The 19,782-nt window shown below is 43.0% G+C and overlaps 2 protein-coding genes across 2 annotated transcripts in view; one reads left to right on the top strand and one right to left on the bottom strand.

The window, feature by feature from the left end:
• Positions 1-942: 942 nt before the first annotated feature.
• Positions 943-3,026, top strand: mrpl33 (mitochondrial ribosomal protein L33). The gene is made up of 4 exons (XM_080512975.1): positions 943-1,063; positions 1,980-1,998; positions 2,098-2,204; positions 2,620-3,026. Exons 1-4 carry the CDS (start codon positions 1,042-1,044, stop codon positions 2,667-2,669), a joined length of 198 nt encoding a protein of 65 aa, XP_080369101.1. The 5' UTR covers positions 943-1,041; the 3' UTR covers positions 2,670-3,026.
• A 64-nt stretch (positions 3,027-3,090) lies between these two features.
• The window catches only part of rbks (ribokinase), a 42,694-nt gene continuing 26,002 nt past the window's right edge, over positions 3,091-19,782 (bottom strand). Inside the window, exons 8-9 of the mRNA XM_080512974.1 lie at positions 13,627-13,815; positions 3,091-3,283 (exon numbers count right to left, since the gene is read on the bottom strand). Of these exons, the coding sequence (XP_080369100.1) occupies positions 3,101-3,283; positions 13,627-13,815 (372 nt within the window). The 3' untranslated portion in view covers positions 3,091-3,100. The remainder of the gene's footprint in view (positions 3,284-13,626; positions 13,816-19,782) is intronic.

Raw genomic sequence — 19,782 nt, 5'->3', positions numbered from 1 at the left:
GGGGATTTTCCCCATTGTGCTCTTTGGAATCACAGGAATTACGATTATAAAAAAAAGGGCCAAAAAAAAAAAAGGAAATGCCTTCCAAGAATGGTTTATTATTTGATGAGGAGAAATTCCATTACTTCTATCTGGTAATATATATTTTTCTTTTTCTTTTTGACCACTCTTCTGTGGTGTTAATGTTTGACAGGTGCCCATTTTAATGAATAAATTCAGCAAAACTCTAGATATTTCACTCAAGAGTGCAACACGAGGAAGAGGGTTCAGTCCTTGAGAAGTATGATCGGCAATTGGTTTTGCTTGAAAAAGAGATTTATTTATTTATTTTTACGATGGAAGAGGTAAATGTGATCTTGGCCAGTTAAAGCCCCATCCACATATTAAGAATAAATGTATGACATTTTTCTGACCAAAAAGTTTAAAATAATGTAATAATAAAAAAACAAAGCAAAACAAACAACATGAATGTTTTAAATCTCGTAGGTGGAAGTGAAAGTGGCATACCTAATTTTCACTATTCTTTTGATAACTACATTTAACAAACAACAATTCCCAATGTTTTGTTGACACAACATTATCAAATGATACACAATGCCATTATTCACCGAAAAGTGATACTGAGAATATACAGATATGGTATTATGTTTGGGATTTGGTTAAATGGTGAATGTGGGAAAATGTATTCAAAAAGGAACAAATCTACAACAAACAAACGAAAAAAGCTAAACTGTAGCTACAATGCTTTTTGTATGTCTAGCAAATCTATTTTTGCTTGATTTTAGATAATTAGCACGTGTTGCGACTCCAGGCAACTTTTCTTTGGTGGAATAAAATAACAATAAAAAAAACAAACAAACAAACAAAAAAATAACTGTCCAGTTTGGGAATAAAGAAAGGTTGCGGATCCCAGTACTGCGCCTTTAAGACGACCCGGAAGTGTTTGCATCGACACCGGAAGCAGCTTTGCTCAATGTGACCTGCTCTAGTTAACTCTGTTGGGTTTTAATTCTGTTTTGGGGATTTAATAAAGTCTACGTGATGTTTTTGACCACAGTGAACTGTGAGTATTCTGTCCGCTGAAGCCAATGTGTTTAACGAGTGAAGCTTGTCCGCGTGCAGCGCTGCGTCCATTCAGTTAGCTGCAGTCGGCTAACATCAGATGATGCTCACCGCTTAAACTTCCACATTTCTTGTCATAACACGTGAAATAAACTCGCTATAAGTTTGATGGATGTCCACTTCATGAAGCTCTTTTCACGTTTCTTCTCAGCTGTTCGGCAGTTACCACATTTGCTTTATCTTCGTATTGTTTGTTTAACAGATCACATGTAGTTGGTAAATAAACATAAGCAAAGTTAACCTTGCTTTTGACAACAGTCCACATATCACCTGCAGAGATCAGTTCAGAAGAGCCAATCAGAGCTCAGTATTGTTATGGTCAGGAATTCTTGCCACTGTGGACTTGTGGAAAACGATGTTGGGGAAATTAAATCGGCAACAAATCCTGTGAGCATGCAGGAACTGAAAATGCTCTTAAAGCTCCTGGAAACTCTTAAAAAGTCATTTTTTTAACCTTGCAAATAAACTCTGATTCGAGTGATATATTGTGGAGAAAAAAATATATAACTGGAGCAGCTGTACAGTGGAGAAGTGGTTTGCACTCTCTTCTCACAGCAAGGAAATTGTGCGTTTGTGGGCCTTTCTGTGTGGAGTTTGCATGTTCTCCCATTTGTTTGTTTGGCTTCTTCTGGGTACTCCTGGTTCCTCTCACAGTCCACCAACATGGAGGTGAGACTAATTGGTGAACCTTTTGGTTCTCGACATTTATATTGGATGGATTTAACTATTTATAGCAAACCCCTCATGTTTTTCAACGTGATGTTCATGTAATCCAATAGAGAGGAGGCCAATTGAACTGTTTGGTACGTAAATGTTCACTGCTGCCGAGTAATCATTTTGTCTCTGCTCTTTTACAGTGGCCAAGGCAAAATCGAAGTAAGTGTGTAGTTTAAACCGACAGTGACACAGCTTAATCATAATTATATCGAATAATTATTTTCAATAAAATCCCCTGTTGTTTTTGTCATCCTCCAGAACCATCCTGGTGCAGATGATGAGCGCCGCTGGTACAGGATACTCCTTCAACACTAAGAGGAACCGTCTCAAAGACAAACTGGTGATACGTAAGCACGACCCGTTCGGTAAGATGCCAGTGTGCAGCTTTTGTGCACTTTGCTCTGTCGTTTCAATCCATTCCGATGCTCACAAAGCAGTGGGACACTGTTATAGTAGAATCTCTCTGAAACTCTCTAAAAAAAATAAAATAAATGCAGGACAAACAAACTGTTGACTCTTGATACTGAAAATATCACCAATTCAATATGAAACCACCAATCGGCTGGACTCAAGGGCAAAAATAAATGCAGGGTACATCATTTACTTGCTCATTTATTGCTTGATTTGTGCCCAATAATTGTTTTTCCCTGCTCTGATTCCCCCTCAACTGAAGATGGCTTCAATGTGTAGTAGATGAAAGGTGTTACTTTGAAAATGACAAGAGTTTTGATGTATTTAAGGGGTTGGTTTTCACTTACCTCTTGCTTTCTGTTTTCACAGTGAACAAGCACGTGCTGTTCTTCGAGAAGAAAAAGATCAAATCAATCTAACAGCATATGAACGAAAACAGACTCTCCAGGTTTAACCAAACCATTTCTTTTTTTTTATTGTCGTCATGGATCACAATGCCTCCGTCAGTCACTGTTTCTCAGAAGACTTCCCCTGCCGCCGGAGGTCGGGACGACGGAAACTGATGGTCGTGCTTCATCACGATCCTGATTACCAACGATTAAAACCCAAGTAAAAAAATCTTCCGATCAAGTCCATAAGCGATGGTATTTAAGAAGCTCGCCACAGCAATCGTGGTTTTTTTGCACAGTTTCCATCAGCGATTGTGATTATTGTGAAAATATTGATTATCAATTGTTTGAGAGTAACTCAATAAAGGGCAGTTACATGCGATTGAACTCTCTGTAGTTAATTGTTTTTGTTGGATTTGTTGATCATTGCTCAGTTTAATCATCACGGGGGGTGGGGGGGGTTACTGCTCTGCAAACAGCTCAGCCGGAACGTCCCGCTTAAAGGGGAACGACGTCTGCGTGCCGACGGCGCGCACGCTCTGCCCCGCCACCCGGCTGGCTCTGTGGGCCATCTCCTCCAGGGGCAAGGCGGGATAATTAGCCATGAAAAACGCCAGCGCTCCAATAAAGCTGTCTCCGGCACCCTGTGAGGGAAAGCAAAGAAACAATAATCACAACACTGGCTTTATTAAATTCCACCTGCGGCGCAAAACAATTTGACCGTGTGCCCCTGCTCAGCGGGAAAACCCAACACTGCCGCCCCACACACATATACACATCACGTCCGAGTGGGCAGACTGATGCAACTGGTATGTCAGCAGAGTACGTGCACATTCTATCTCTTTTAACTCACGACAACTGAAAGTAGACCTCAATATATGGACCGTCATGCACTTTTACTGAGCTTAACTACCTAATTAAATCAAATGTTAGAATGTGTCAATGAATAAATAGAATTGGAACACAACATTTGACAAATTTTAGTTCCTCAGTCCTGAAATGTTTTTAGTCCATCATCTGGATAATGCCGGTCTGAGAACTCAAATATGGAGTACACCAAATGCCATATATTTTAAGAAGTAAGAATCCTTGTTTTTCTCATACTTATTTCACACAAACCAGTAGATTGTTTAGATTCAGGCCGCTGTGAACAGTAGGGGGTGCTGTGGCATTTGCCTGCTCCTCGAAGCTTCCTCGAGCTGCAAGTGTCTCTCATCCATCTGCATGAAAACATCTGCATCCATGCTTTAATCATCCTCACACACTCGAGTCGAAAGCTCATGACTTCTGTTAAACGTGGTACCGCTGCTCCACGTCGGTGATTCACAAAGTTTGTTTTAATAATGCCAACACTTTGGAATACTTTTTTTTTTACCAACCAGATACCCTCTGACCACAGCAAAGTGTTTGTTGGCAGACAGAGAGAGTACACAATAAAGAGGTGTGATGGAGCCCAGCGCTGCTACAACACTGGTCACCAGTTCACAATAAAATATAGAGGAAACCTTTGTTCAACTTTTAATTTCTGGAAACTTTTCTGCAGGTTTTTTCCCCCCATCATGTCAACATTCTTTCATCAAGTGTTAGTAATGGTGTGTTTTTGAATAAAGCATGCCGGCATCACATCATTTTCAACCATCATTTTTCCAGAGATCTGAGGTGAATCTTTATATTTCTTTTAGTCACCGGGATGTAGTTGACGATTATAGCAGCAAAATGACCTCAAATATGTTCGTATCCTGATATCTGTTTATGTGTAAACACATTCGAATATGTTTACATCATTCGTGCATGCTGTTAAGACTTGTATGTGCATAATTCAGTTTTTATATATGTAAAGTATGCTTCGGTTCTCACCTAAACCACAAACACGTCTCTCACCCATTTAGAGTTTTACAAGTGCATATTTTGCTCTTCGACCATGACAAATCTTGTCATTATGGTTTTCTCAGTCGAGACTCGCATGGTTCTCTTTTATCTCCCTCTTCGCAAATCGGTGTGTGCACAGACAAATTTAACACACTCACACAATAATAAAATAGACAATAAAAATAATAAATGTTTCTATAAAGTCTGCAGCCATCGCACCTGTTACACTTATGTCAAGCTGATTTTGAGATGCAAATTTCTCTTCATGACACTTACATTAATATTCAATTGTGTTTTAATAGGATAAATCAAGTTTTATGCTCCTGATACTTTTTTTTTTTTTTTTTTTTGAGATTATTGTTATGATGATATTCATCGGGATTGGAGGATGACCCTTCTCTACCAACTGAGCCACAGCCACCCCCATAAAGTCTGTTGTGTTGTACAGGGGTCGGAGCTCAGGAGGACACTGTGACTCTTTGTTCTGGCTCTGAGAAAATGAGTAAAGAAACATTTTTTTCTTAAAAAAAAACTTTTATTTGTTGGGTAGAAAAGGTAAAATAGTAAAAAAATTCATTAAAAAAAATCTTAAAAAGGTGAAACAGATAAAAAGATTACTGCAGCTAAAATAGCTAAAGACAATATCTAAAACCCCGAGAAAATTTAAAGAAAATTGGCTAAAGCAGTAAAAATGGCAAAAGAAAACCCTAACAAAAACCTTAAACTGCTGACACAAATAAAAAAAGGTAGCAGGATTAAAACAAGTGAAGAAAAAAACTGCTAAAAATGTAATAAAATGTTTCCTGCTCTGTATAGTAGTTCTAAAACTACTAATATACAGTTTTCATCGAGATTGAACGTGTTTGGCGACTTCAGATGAATTCTATTTGGTGAAAAGTGGCAAAAAAATGATTCTTTAGGTCATAAAGGTTGTTGTGAATCAAACAAGGGCATCACATCACTTTAATACCAATGAAACCTCACATTGTACAGCAATAAGGCCGTGTTACATTATGGCAGACACCTTGCCAATATTCTGTTGCTAATTGTTAATTTGTGTCTTTTTTTCTTGTTCTTCTTGATAATAGTAAATAGAAAAAAAAAGCGTGGTGAAAGTCAAACTCCCAGTGGCTCACAACTAATTGTTTTCCACGATCAGCTGAACGGCACATGGCTGCTCGGCGGCTTCAGCAGGCGCTGCCAGCAGCTCCGGCTTTGGCTGCTATCACTGCGAGTACATAAATCATCCCCCTCCTCCTCCTCCTCCTCCTACTCTTCGTCCTATTGATAAAGATGGAATGTGCCGTCTACGCCCTGGAGGGGTAGGGGGGTTGGGGGTGAGGGGGGGGCAGTGGTGAGGTCTGACTAGGACTGGATGCCGAGGGAGCGGGTGGTTAGGGATGATGGGTGTAGAAAGGGAAAGAGGGGAGGGGGGGATGGTGGTGGTGATGGTGGAGGTGGGGGGGTTCGCTGATGGGAAAAGGCACAATGGTATGTGGCGACACGCTCATGTTTAACCACAAACTACCCCCCCCCCCCCCCCACGCCAGTTCTCACAAGCCCGCTCCATTACTCATCACCTCGGCTCTCAACAGAGTTCATTGCAACTTTTGTTCGGAGCACCTCTGTGAGAACACCCCCCCCCCCCCCCCCCCCCCCCCCCCCCCCCCCCCCACTAACCCCGCTCCACCTTCTCCACCCTGCAACGTCAAAGTAACCCTCTTGTTGCAGCTGTGGTTTGACTGGACGTAACCCCAACACCCATGAGACGTACTGACATGGCATCTAAAAGCCCTTTCATTTAGGCTGGTGCTTTAACTCCCAACCAGCATCTATTGTATGACTGCATTTTTTTTTTTTTTTTTAACCCCCCCCCCCCCCACCCACTTTAGTGCTTGCCAAGAGTCTCCTGGACTCCTGGAGATGGTGGAAAGAGTGAGATCAGACACGAAACATTTCACAGGCCTTCTGGAAGTTCCATGTTTAAACCTGTTGCGTGTGTTTATGTCTCCTGTCTGGTAAAGCTGCAACCGACCAGGCTTCAAAATACAGGCCCGGCGTTTGGAAAACACGACTTTGGGTGAAGCAGGTCCGACTGGTTTTTTTGGTCCGGGAAGCGTCTTTCAGATGACATTTTGGAGGGGGATAAGATGATGGACAGCATTGCCCTACAGCCGATAGGAATAAGTTGGTTTTAATCATCAAAGCTTTAAAAATAGATGATTACTTTCTCACCACAAGCCACCTTTGTTTTCTTTCGAATGAGACATACACATCGCAGTAATCTACCAAATCCCTGCAAAAACACCCGTCTTTGTCCTGTCACGGTGCATCGGGGTGTGGCGGGAACTGGTTTAGCTCAAAGCTAATGTTAGCGGCAGGTAAATCTTTTTGGTCACAGCTCATATAATAGGTTGAACTGTGCCAATATCTGAACCTCAATCGTGCTCACAAAGGCTTGACTTTTACCAACAGCTGATTATCTCAAGATGGTAATTTTAATTACATCATGACGAACAAGACGACTTTTTGATACAACAAAATTTATGGGCTTGAAATATCCATTATATCCATTTTTTATTAATTTTTTACTCTGCTTTATCTTCAACTCAGGAATGAAGGGGAGGATCCAAGCTGACAAAGGGCAGGTCACAAATGCATCACAAGGCCAGCGCAAAGAGACGGATAATAACAAATAGGGATTTGAGCAACTGGTCATTAGATATGAAATTCAGGTCAAATGATTAAAATGGATTTATATTCACTTAAACATGCAAGGCACTTAGCGAGACCTTGACCTTAAGAAAGGAAGTTGAAGTTGAGCCAGTGATTCATTCCACCGGATCCTCTCTGAGACATGATGGTGTGTGTGTGTGTGTGTGTGTGTGTGTGTGTGTGTGTGTGTGTGTGTGTGTGTGTGTGTGTGTGTGTGTGTGTGTGTTCATCCAACTTAAAAACAACACAGAGGTGGTCTGAAGCAAGCGAAACCCTAATCATATGATGTTACTCATGGAAAGCATAAGAATGCAATTTAGCACAGTCTATTCAGAATCTTAGCAAGTCCTGCTCTCTTATAAGTCACGCATGCCCTTTTGATGAAAAAATACTGACGTTCAGGCTCCTACAAACTTTTCGGATTTTCGGCTGTCTGGGACGAAATGTATGACGCACGCTTATCACATTTTATTTTTGCGCAATTGCGTTGAGTCGGCGCAGATTCAGCTCGTACAGTCTGCCAAAAATGATTATTTACATTCTTCTTGTACAGTCGTGAACAGTGTGGAGGCTTTGACGACACCGACAGCCGAAAATCCCACTGTTGCTGGGAACCTTCAGAGTCAGATATATACAGCCTGCATTTCTCATCACTGTGAAAACTGGAGCGAGGCCCCCGGTTAACTTTGCATGGTTTTGCTAAAATCGGTCTCTTCACGACAGGATTTGTTCATATTCAGAATGGTTCTTTTGAGTCATGAAAAACATATTTTTGAGTTTCAGGGTAAAAGTAAACATTATACAACTGCAAAAAAGAAAAAAAAAAGAAAAAGAAAAGGCAGTATAGATGGATATACAAGATATGGCACCAAAAAAAGACGACAATGTAATTATAGAGTAAACAAAAGTGTTCCGGAATAAACTTCAGCTCCACTTGACTGCTTGAGCCACTGTCCAACCTTTCCTCTGTCTTACTAACGTCTCCTTCCCTGAAACTGGCATGTGACGCCACCGGATCAAGTGACTGAAGCTCAGCGGGGTTGACAAGCGCTACCCCCTTCAGCTGCGCTGCCGCCGCCCTCGACACAGTTTGGTGAAGGTTAGATCTGGAGGCCCGTCAATCAAGTGACACAAGCACTCGCCGTGGATGAGCTGTGATGCTCATCCACGCCGGTCGGCCGCGCTCCGCCGCCGCCGTGCCCTGACCTCGCCGTTGCTCCTCCGCCTGATACTAATGCCCAAGTTGGAAATTTAGAGTGGCAGACACCTCGTTGAGGAGCCACGAATTAACAAAGTGCGCTTTCGGGAAAAAACAAAACAAAATAACAACTCTTCTTTAGCTTGATGCGTTTGCACGGTCACACGGCGGAGAGGCGGTGGAAAATAAAAGGATGAATTACTTTGCGAGGAGTCAATTTGGGTGGATATAGCAACAACAGAGACAAATCTACTGCCTCTGAAAGCTTTCTATCTGCTGTTGTAAACACTTTCTATATGCAGTGGGCTGTCGCACTGAAAACTCCAGGGAATTGACCTTTTTAATGCTACTTACAGAAGCACAAGTGCTGTGTGTTGGGAATCTGGAGAGCTGAATAGTTAACACAGGAGTAGCAGCTACTGCCACAGCTGCGCAGACAAAACAAAGAAGTGCATACAGACACAGAGAAGTCCATCAACGGGAAAATCCAAACACAACTGAGGCGCCCACACGCTTTGATTGACAAGCGATCTTTGCAAAGTGCAGTGCGGAGACACAAGAGAGCGAACGCTAAGCGCTCGAGACAACAAAACCTATAGAAAATACAGATCTGAAATTAGAATGCCACATTGTACTTCTGTCAGAATCTGCTGCATCCATTAAATCTCCCGAGCGTTCACGTCACGTGGCGCACCCGGCTGCAGAGGCCTTTCCATGTCCGCTTGTTGAGAAATGGTTTAAAGTGTAGATTGTCTGTTAATTTATCCATTTCCCTTGGGCAAATTATTTCTCTGGAAAACTACAGATATTAGCGGCGGTGTTGCTGCCGTGTTTCATTAAACCAGCTGATCGTTGATTCTCTGTGATATGAAGAAAACTTGTCAACAAACCAGCTCTATAGTGGTGATGAATGTCTGTGCCTCACTCAGGTCCCATATACAAACAGAACTGAGCTTTTCTACCTGGCTGCTAAAAGTTGTTTGTTTTTGTTTTTTTGACATTTTTGCAGAAATGGATTGCCGAATCATTAAAAAAAAAGTCATGGCACATTATTCCCAAATTCTCTGCACATTTTGATGGGCTGTTTGTGTACGTGCTCCCACCCACTTCACCGGTGGAAGAAGAAGATTAAACTTAAAACCGGCGCAGGGCATAGTAATCGTTTCGCCTTGCCTCTCATAAATGGAGGCACACAGAATTAAAAAAAAATTCACGCCTGACATTTAGTGCAGCAGCATTTAATTTGATCAAGTTTTTCCTCTTTGGGTTCACACAGGAGATGCAAATGGTTATTAGTAATGTTTTTTGTTCATCTCCTGAGAGCCCATAGATATCAATCAATGGAGCAGTACCACCAGTAACCACAGGAGCAGTGTTGAGCTAAGAAGAAAAAAAACGAATTCTGGATGAGCGGCTGTGTGACACCTTGAGATACTAAACAGTTGCACACACCACCGCCACCTTCAACTCTGCCTCTGCTGGTTCCTATTTCTTTAGTGTGACCTGTGACACTGTGACATGACGGCAGACTGGCTTTTGATCACATTTGTAATGTCATTCCCCTTAGTACTTCTGAACTGATGCACGTTTTGCACGTTTGCATTCGAGGGACTCCGACGATGCAATTGTTTTTCCAGAATAATTTGATGCTGCTGCTCCTTCGTAGCTTATACCGGTTTATCTGCTGTTCTGACGCACGCTGAGGTTCCTCTGAGGTGCGCTGCGTGACACACTCTGATTCTGCAACTGTAGCTCGCACCCGGAGGCCTCCGATCTCGACTCCTTGCCCTGGTGTGACAGATGGAGCTCTTTGCAGATGGAGTCAGTTGCTGCAGCCTACAGCCTTTGTCAATGAAAGGCACCCCAGGGAGAGCAAAGAACCAACTGAGGGGCAGCGGTGACTAACAGCGGGCTTCCACGCCCGGAAGCTTCCAGTAAAGACTCGCAAAGCAGCCGCTAACGGTTCCTCTGAAGCAGCAGAGGGAGAGAGAGAGAGAGAGAGAGCGAGAGAGCGAGAGGGGAAGGCTTCAGAGATCAAAAAGACATTTAATTGGACCAATTAGGCCGCTTGCATCTTTGATCCATCCGCAGCGCTTTGTCTTCGCCTCGTTTTGTGTGCAGCACTGACGGGCATGACTGTGCGCTGGCAGCGGCCAGGCCGAACATCTGGGTCGCAGCAGCTGCCGCAGCACGTGCGATCCATTAAAACACGGTGATGTGGCAGTTTTTTTTCTTCTCCTCGTGTCACGCTGACCTCAATTTTGCCGGGTCGAGGAATGCGTCGTTCAGGAGGTATTCCCTTACCGTCGGGGGGGGGGGGGGGGGGGGGGGGGGGGGGGGGCTTCCAGGAAGGAATCGTTGCATTGGGGTCGTCCGGTCAGCGGAGCAGACTGGGAATAATTTGACCCGTCTGTAATGTCTGGTTTCGAGAGCACTGTCTACCTTTCGCCCAACACGGTGGACCTCCCGGAGCGGCGGAGGCCACCCAAGTCCTGCAGTGTGTGTGTGTGTGTGTGTGTGTGTGTGTGTGTGTGTGTGTGTGTGTGTGTGTGTGTATGTGTGTTAAAGTCTAATCACACTGTCCACACAAAAATAGCCCAGACTGTGATCTCTGTTAGGGAAGCATGCACTTAATTTACGCAAGAAAAAAAAGAAAAGAAAGATGGGACACAACTGGAGGAGGTGGGGGAGACCCACAGTGGATGAGTGGATTTGCTTTGTTATTCATCCAGACTCCCGTCCCTGACTCAGCCCGTAAAACGCTCCCGCTGTGTTAAAATGTCTCATTGCGAGAGGGGAAGGTGATGAAATCGCGAGGATGGATGATTTAGCAGTCATGTTGGCAACTTAAACGCGGATCAATCGACGGCGCGCACTCCAGCTGGGACAAGTTGCAGCAAAAGTGATGAAACGGTGAAAATAAAAGGAGGTTTTGTTTGCACATTCGCGCAACATGCAGCTGAACTGTTCGCTGAACCATGAGAGAGCGTGACTCACGGTGTTGATATTGGATAATTGTTGACTGAATTCAGGGCTTTGGGTCGTGATCTGAGGCGTGTGACCGTATTAAAAAAAAAAAAAAAGATCTGGTCCTCACAAGCTTTCGGGGGCATTCCCATCACTGCTGCGAGAGCGGGAAGCAGGAGCAGTCAAAAGCAATAATAACAGAAGATGGAATGATAACTAAGAGGCCCGTATTACCAGAACAAGCTGAGGCAAAGGGAATAACAATTTTGGTAACAACCTGTTGTTTTTCCCTACTCACTCCTGTAAAAAACAAAAAAAAAAGTCTTACTGGAAGAGGGGATTATGATGTCCAAAATAGTTAAACACTGCACAATTTATGGGCCCATCAAAGAACACAAAGGGGTGAACGAGAGAGAGAGAGAGAGAGAGCGAGAGAGAGAGAGGGGCAGCTTTAGCTTTCTGCTGACTGATGCAAGCCCGAGAGGTGAGTCACGGGTGATTGAAGGGGGGGGGAAAGCTAGTAAATGCCCCAGGGGACTATTGGGAAGCAAAGACACACGCATAAGGGTAGTTACGTCCTACGGGGGCAACAGATGCCATACATGGGGCAAAAAGAGCCAAACGTTTAACCTCAAGTCTTCTCTACGAGCTGCTTTTCACCGTCAGTGTTGTGCCAGATCTTACGCTTCAACTTCTTTTTTTTTCTTTCTTTTTTCTCCACTTTAACACGCAACGGCAACTCGGAAATTATTGCACAATAAAAGTCCCCAGGCTCCATGAAAGAATCCATTACACAAACAATTAAAGCCGAGCGGGTCCGATTGAAGCGGGGAGGTGATTAACGCCGCTGCGCGATGACGCGCTCGGTCGGTAGAAACACACAACAACACAAAGCCCTCAGCGGCAGGAAACGTGGAAGCAAGGCCCCGCGTGTGACGAAAAAAACAAGCCGCAGAGGCCGGTGAGAAATGAGTCAAAGCAAAGCCTCAGGTACTCTTTTGAAGATTGCGATCAGGGGAGGGGAAGCAGCCGGTGGTCGCCACATCCTCGGCCCGACTTACACCGTTCTGGCCGAGAAGCAGAGAGAGGATTAAAAAAAAAAAAAGAAGAAGAAGTGAAAAAAGCGTGAAAGTTTTCTGTGAATAAGATTTTCTTTACTTCCTCTGCAAGTGGTGTGAAGAAATAAATCTTTCCTCCAGTGTCTGTATGACAGTGACATGTGGGATGGCGAGCGTTAATTCTCATTGAAAACGCATTTTCACCTTTGACAAATGTGGAAAATGAAGAAGGTAAAAATACTGCAAATTATTCAGTAATTACAGGAATAGAAAATAAAATGCACCGTACGTGTGATGGAAGGCATAAAAAAATGTCAAATTGACATGCCTTATTTGCCTTAATCTTTGTCATGATGGCGACAGAATTGAGACGTATATGGTTTAAAAGTGGTACTGTCCTGGAGGCGATGGCGGTGTAATGAAGAGAAATGACTATTATCAAGTCAGCTCTTGTTCAGAACTCACAAGTGCAGAAGACCGGCTATCCACTTTCTCCCGCCATTTTTTATTTTATTTTTTTTAAAGGGAAAAAAAAATAGCCCTTGAAAAGGGTAAAACCTCCTGAATGCTGCCACTCAGGTTTCACTAAACACCATCCTTGACCAACGTCTGAACACTGGACCGTCACAATGAAGATGTGGTTCACAAAAAAAAGAGATATTGTTGGCATTGAAATTTTTTTTTAAGCCAGCACCATAGAAAATCAAGCATAAGAAAACATGTTTTTTTCACCCACAGAAGCCTCGGTGACACCTGCCCTGACCTCTGCTCACAGTGGGATTGAAAACATTCACAGATCAAAGACAAATGTGACTTTCCACAGTACAAACCCATCGACCGAACGCTTTGTCCAGCCTATTTTATCCTCTGTGAATCCTATGTAGCATTACAGTTCAGAGTGTGCTAACTTCAATTCGCTAGTGCGAGTTCAAGGCTAAGTCGTTCTGTATAGTGTGGTCATATTGTAGATATCGCGCAGAATATTTCGACAGTGTTAACCATAAAAATGTGAATATTAACAAAGTAATTCAAGATAATTCCGTTTTTTTTCCCTTGCAAATTTAAGAGGAAAGATCCTGCTGTTGTAATTTGACACCAGCATCGTCACACAACAAATAGAACTCGAGAAAGTCGAGAAATATTTTTGGGACGTGCGAATGAGTAGCTGTGTCGTTCTTACCGTTGTGTCCACTGCTTTGACCGCAGTCGCTGGGACATGCTTGGATGTGGACCCCAGTGCCTTGAGCACCACACAGCCCTGAGGTCCCAAAGTGACGATGACGTTCCCGCAGCCACGTTTCAGCAGCTCCTGACCGGCCTGCTGAGCTTCGTCCACTGTGGAGACTGAAAAGCCGGTGAGCAGCTCTGCCTGTGAGGAAAACGTTTTTTTTAATACACTTATTTAATTTCAACTTTAATTAATCAACAGTCTGGAAATACGATTGAACATTGAGCAAAACAAAGGAAACTGGAAAGAAAAAAACAAACGGAAATCCTTTAAGGCGAAACCCTCGCACCTAACGTACTGTATGTGTAACATGCATAATCAGAGGAAAAGCTTCACCTTCCGCATTGTTTTATGTCTTTAATGGACAGAGTTCAGCAGCTCACAACCATTCGTGTCCAAACAAACCCTAATTAGACGACTTTTGCTTACTTTCCTCAGCTCACTGTTCTGTGTTAACAGTTTGGCGGCGAGTCAGCTCTTAATTACACGTTGACCGTGGTCAGACAGCCTCATAAAACGCACTTCAGCCTGTGAAGATTTGCTGGATCTGTCAGCAGTCTGCGGGCCCAACGTTTTTTTTTTTTTTTTCTTTTTTCTTCAAAAGAGTGGATCTTGTGACTGCGCCGCTTCATCTGGGTCCAAAATGACTAAACCGTGACAGAGCAGGACTCCACAGCTAATGTTTTGGGGGGAAAACTTCAAGGAGCCTCTGAACCGCAGCGGCTCACTGCAGAGTAAACAGCTGTCTGGATGAAGATGAGTTGCAGTTTCTTTGTAAAAGGTGTATTTCCTGACATAATGAAAAAAAAAAAAAAAAAACATTCTTAAAAACTATTAACACGGACACCACGCCGAACATAATTTTACTGTTACGTGCGAAACCCAAATGTACATGCAAGGACGTATTAGCATGCAGCACGTATCTGCAATCGTGTGTTTTTTTCATCCTCACTACATTATCGCCACACAGAGATGCATTTTAAGTGATTATTGTAATGTGGCGTCATGAATGTGGGGGGGTAGCTTATGAGTATTATTAGAACAAAGAAACGTTCCTCCAGTATGAAGAGCTTTATTTTTTTTTACCCTTTAAATAAATGTTTGACCGAGAAAAACCAAACCCCTTCTGCTCCTCCACCACCAGCTCCCTGGTCTTTGTCACTTTCACCAGGCGATCTCTCCACAAATAGACACCAATTACTGCTCTGGCTTACTACCTAAGAAGCAAAAGCTACAATAACGCACAGCGTGGTGGAGAAGGAGGGTGGCAGAGGCTCATGTGATCTATGCGACAGGTACGGAGTGGAGCGGGGGAATCATGGTGCTCTCCTGCCGGGCGGCAACGGAGAGACTCATCAGGTACAGCACTGTGGCCCGACCGTGTAGGGGAGGTCACAGATTGCCGCTCTGGTGCAAATTGCCGTGTAGATTAATGGGGGTCACAGAACCATCTTTCCCTCCAGATGCTTTAATGAGCAGTTCGTCACCAGACAGACACAGAAAACTGTGGACGACCCGACTCATTTACGCACATTTTACACAAACGAGTCCGAGCTGCAACTCGGGGTCTCCAGAACCGGACTGAACCGCCATGAAAACTCCTTATGGCCAACATCCATCAGATGTGCAACAAACAACAATAAATGTCCGCGCAACAAGCTACATGGTGCAATAAATTCATGGCTGTGCAATAAAGTCTGTGCAATGCTGTCATATCACCCTGGGTACATATTATATATGTACAGCATATAATATGTATATATATATTTGTTCTTATGTGAAATATGTCACTGCTGTTTTTTCTTGTTTGATTCTTTTTCTTGTTCTGTTCCTCACCTCATCTTATCGCGTCTCATCTTATGAATGCGAATCATTCAACAGGCATGTTGATGTGCATCGGAAGCTGCTGCTTAAAGACAAAAGCGTCACTGTACAAAGGTTTTCCTGGACAATTCACAAGACTTCTACGAAGCAGCATAGCATTTGGTGTAAAAAGGGAAAATGTCAGAGAAAATTGAGAACATCCTTTACTGGGAAAGGAGAGTTTGGTTCAAAAACACTGCAAGGAAAAATTAAGTCTATGACTGGCTAATATATATATATATATATATATATATATATATATATATATATATATATATATATATACACATTGAAATTTACTTCTAGCGTCAACTTGCAATGGTATTGCGGCCTCTCCACACAGATCGGCAGGTCATCAACCAGAGGAAACGTTCTAGCCGCCAGCTTATGTCACAGACTCGTAATACAATTACAATCAGAGCACACCCAGAGAAAAACAGTGACTTTTCTATGTTTATCATATCATCTGTTCTCTGCATGGCCAGCATTGGAGTTTTTGAGTTTACTGTGAGTCTTTATCGCCAAATTCTAACTTAATTCGCATCGTCTTACAGTGAACATTCTGATGTCTACAATGTTACTGTGATCAGAAATAAAGCAACATAAAGTCATATTTGTTGTTGTTGTTGGCACCTATGGAGTACAGTATGTGCACCAATTAATTCTTGTTATGCTGTTTTTGTTGAAAACAGTAAACAAATGGGAGAAGAAAAAAAAGGTTTGAGCTGTGGAATTTGCATTTAAAACGGTCTTCATGTTCTGACTTTCCCAGTGACCTTGTTTTCAAGGCAACAGCCATAAGTGGAACGCGGCAGCATCAGAAAACAAGAGTGTGTTTGTGGTCGTCACGCTCTCATTCGGGCGTGATCCATCGCGCATCTGCAGCTATTAGGGCTCATTTTTTGGGGACACGGGTGGGGGTGGGGTTCAGGGTCGGGGGGGGGTCCTCAGGTTGGACATCAAAGATGATTCCACATCGCTGCAAAGCACTTCAGAGTAGCACAAGGGCCGAGGATCAAAGAGCGCCTGCACTCTGTCATCCTTAAAACTCCCCTGTGGTACAGTGGGACCACACACACACACACACACACACACACACACACACACACACACACACACACACACACACACACACACACACACACACACACACACACACACACACACACACACACACACACACACACACACACACACACACACACACACACACAACATGTGTCCCGGCTCGAAAACCCGGAGCACACCGGGGGGTCAGGACACCAGCTGACACCAGCAGCGCTAACCTGGAGAAGGAGGAGTGAGGACACTCCAACCCCTCCCCTCGCTATCTCTACCCCCACCCACCGTTTTTTTTGTGTGTGTGTGTGTGTGTGTGTGTCTGTACTGTATATATATGTGTGTGTGCGTGCGTGTGTGTGTGTGATCTGTCAGAGCCAACAATGACCTTGGACAGTTCAAAAATAAAACCGGTGCTTTCAGAGCCCGCAGCCACCCCGGTGCTGTCGGATGCCAAAAGAGAAAAAGAGCCGTTTTGTTAGTCATCAGCTTCACACCAGGGCAGGGAATCAATCTACCTCCCTCTGTGTACAAGAATATGAGAGAGTTGAATTACCTCTCTGCTGTGTGTGTGTGTGTGTGTGTGTGTGTGTGTGTGTGTGTGTGTGTGTGTGTGTGTGTGTGTGTGTGTGTGTGTGTGTGTGTGTGTGTGTGTGTGTGTGTGTGTGTGTGTGTGTGTGTGTGTGTGTGTGTGTGTGTGTGTGTGTGTGTGTGTGTTTACCGCACATACACATGCATGCACAAACAAAAGCAAGCACCTATTGTTGCATGAAGAGCATAAATATGTTGACGGGGTGGGCGGACTTGGAAAAGAAGTGTACGTTCAGGTAGAAGAGCAGGAGAAACTACTGTCATTACAGATGTTTTGTGTATTCAAGGTGTTCTTCTCGCTTTACACACAGGACGATTTGCAATCGTCTTATTCTCTCTCAAAGAGTTTTTTTTTTCCCTTTCTCCCCACTCAGTTTTTTTGTTTTCCAAAGTGACCTTATGAAGAAGGTTTCTTTTCAGTATATTTAACAGCTTTTGCCAATCCGATGGCTTTTGGGAAAACAACAAATGAGAGTTTTCGCATCTAAACTAGGCCGCCAGTATTAAGTGCTTTACAGAGCATTCGCTTAAACTCTCCATTTGTATCCTTGAAAGTTTTAAAATTGTACAGATTTCTTGTCGTATATTCAAGGTAAATATGGGAAGTAAACTGATTGCAAAGGAAAGATGCTTTTGGCAAAACATACCAGCGGCAAGCATCTCGTTGTTTACTGTCCCCATTCAATCACATAATATAGTTACAGTTATTTGTTTTAAAGACATCGGAGGAATGCACAAGTTATCAAATATGATCATATGCCTGATAAAGCTCTGACTAAATGTATTTAGTTTAATTTGAGGCTTTTTTTGGTCAAATGTAATGTTGTCATAGATAATTACATTTTAAACATTTGGACTTCTATATTTCCAGGGAAAACTGAAATTTAAGTCACGATATAATACAAAAAAAACTGGAACTAGCCATCTGAGTGCACGTTTGAACATCTTCTGATGCAATATATATATATATATATATATATATATATATATATATATATATATATATATATATATATATATATAAAAATCGAAATTGTTTTTTAATAATATAATAGGTATCAGACTATTTAACATTACTACATTGTAACAAAATCATTAGTGTTTGTTAAATCATCACTCAGTTTTGATGAAAAACAATAGTCTATTATTACAATTAAAACAATAACAAACTATATCAATAACACATTGAGGTCAATATCAAAGTTGCACTTTATGATCCACAGGAGCCCGTTTGGAGCGAAGTAAAAAATGGAAACAAAAATAACAATCAAGCATGCACAAGCCTATTTACAGCTACTGAGTGGCAGCTGGAACAAAAGAGTTGTTGTGTCTGGTGGATTTGCAAAAACTAATCCGACGACCTGTCGGGAGCAAGAGAAACTGCAAAAACAGGATGCGGTCTGTCGTGATTGCTTGTGGTTTCTTCAGGCTTCTCATCTTGTATAAACCGTTCGGATAGACGAGGGCTTTTACTTCACTTCTGTATTTTACTGTGTGTGACTGACCCGTACCAAGAAGCATGATAGTGCGCGCGCGCGTGTGTGTGTGTGTGAGAATAAACATGATCGAACTCGCTTTAATAAATAAATAAATAAATAAGAGCAATCAGCGCTTTCTGGTTGGCCAGGACTCAGAAAAAAAAAAAAGTTTCTTTATCTACTCCAAAATGTAATGCAATTCTTCCATGGCCTAACATCTACCGGTGGTGAAATTTCCGACAAAATCCGCACGGTAGTTGTGACATAATCTTGCACACAAACATCCAAAAAGACAAATATACACCAACGATTTTATTACGTCCTTGTTTGGATGTAATAAATTAAATATTTGAACTAATGTTTAAGAAAAAAAAAAGTGAGTTGCTTTCAGGCTTATCTTGTGATCATCTTTTTGTTTTTTGTTTTTTTCCCCCAAACACTTTTATTGTGTTTGATGTCACTGTCGTGACATTATGTTTCAAAGCTGCTCCGTAGGGATACCTGTCCATGGGTAGGGGATTTCAGAACTCTTGCACACTGCATAGCGTGCAACACGACTGGGCGGCCGCGATCCAGCAGACTCAACGAAGCGCTGTCGTCAATTCTCCCTTTCATGTTCCCACACCTGGCTGCAGCAGCGCCTCTGCACCCAGCATCCCCACATCAAAATAGGCCTCCCGGGCAAACTCTCACCCACTGGATCCCTGAAGGGGGGGGGGGGTGTGTGGATGTGGGGGTGGGTGACTGACTCAGCCAAAGAGCACATCTGCCTCGTTTGTTTTCACTCCCATTCCCGTCTGTCATCTGACAGTCAAGGCGTACTTTTTACTGTAAAAGGGCGGCGACCTCGTTTACACCCCCCCTTATGCCAGAGAGTTTATGGCTGAAGGCTGCAGCAGGTGAGGGGTGGAGGTGGAGGTGGAGGTGGAGGAGGATGTGCAAGCGGGAGGTTGTGACCCGGGTAAGCGAAGGTGAGTCAATGTGAAAAAAAAAGGTGCACGTACATGTGGGAGCTTGAATTTCTTTGCCTCTTCCTTTGCACCACCTTGCTGATTGGATATCTGTACATTTTGATGAGAATAATTGTTTGCGTGGACGTGGAGGAGGAAGAGGAGGG

Source organism: Blennius ocellaris (genome assembly GCF_963422515.1).
Source record: "Blennius ocellaris genome assembly, chromosome: 17".
NCBI lineage: Eukaryota > Metazoa > Chordata > Actinopteri > Blenniiformes > Blenniidae > Blennius > Blennius ocellaris.
Note: the sequence above shows the minus strand (reverse complement) of the source record. Positions and strands in the feature narration are given on the sequence as shown.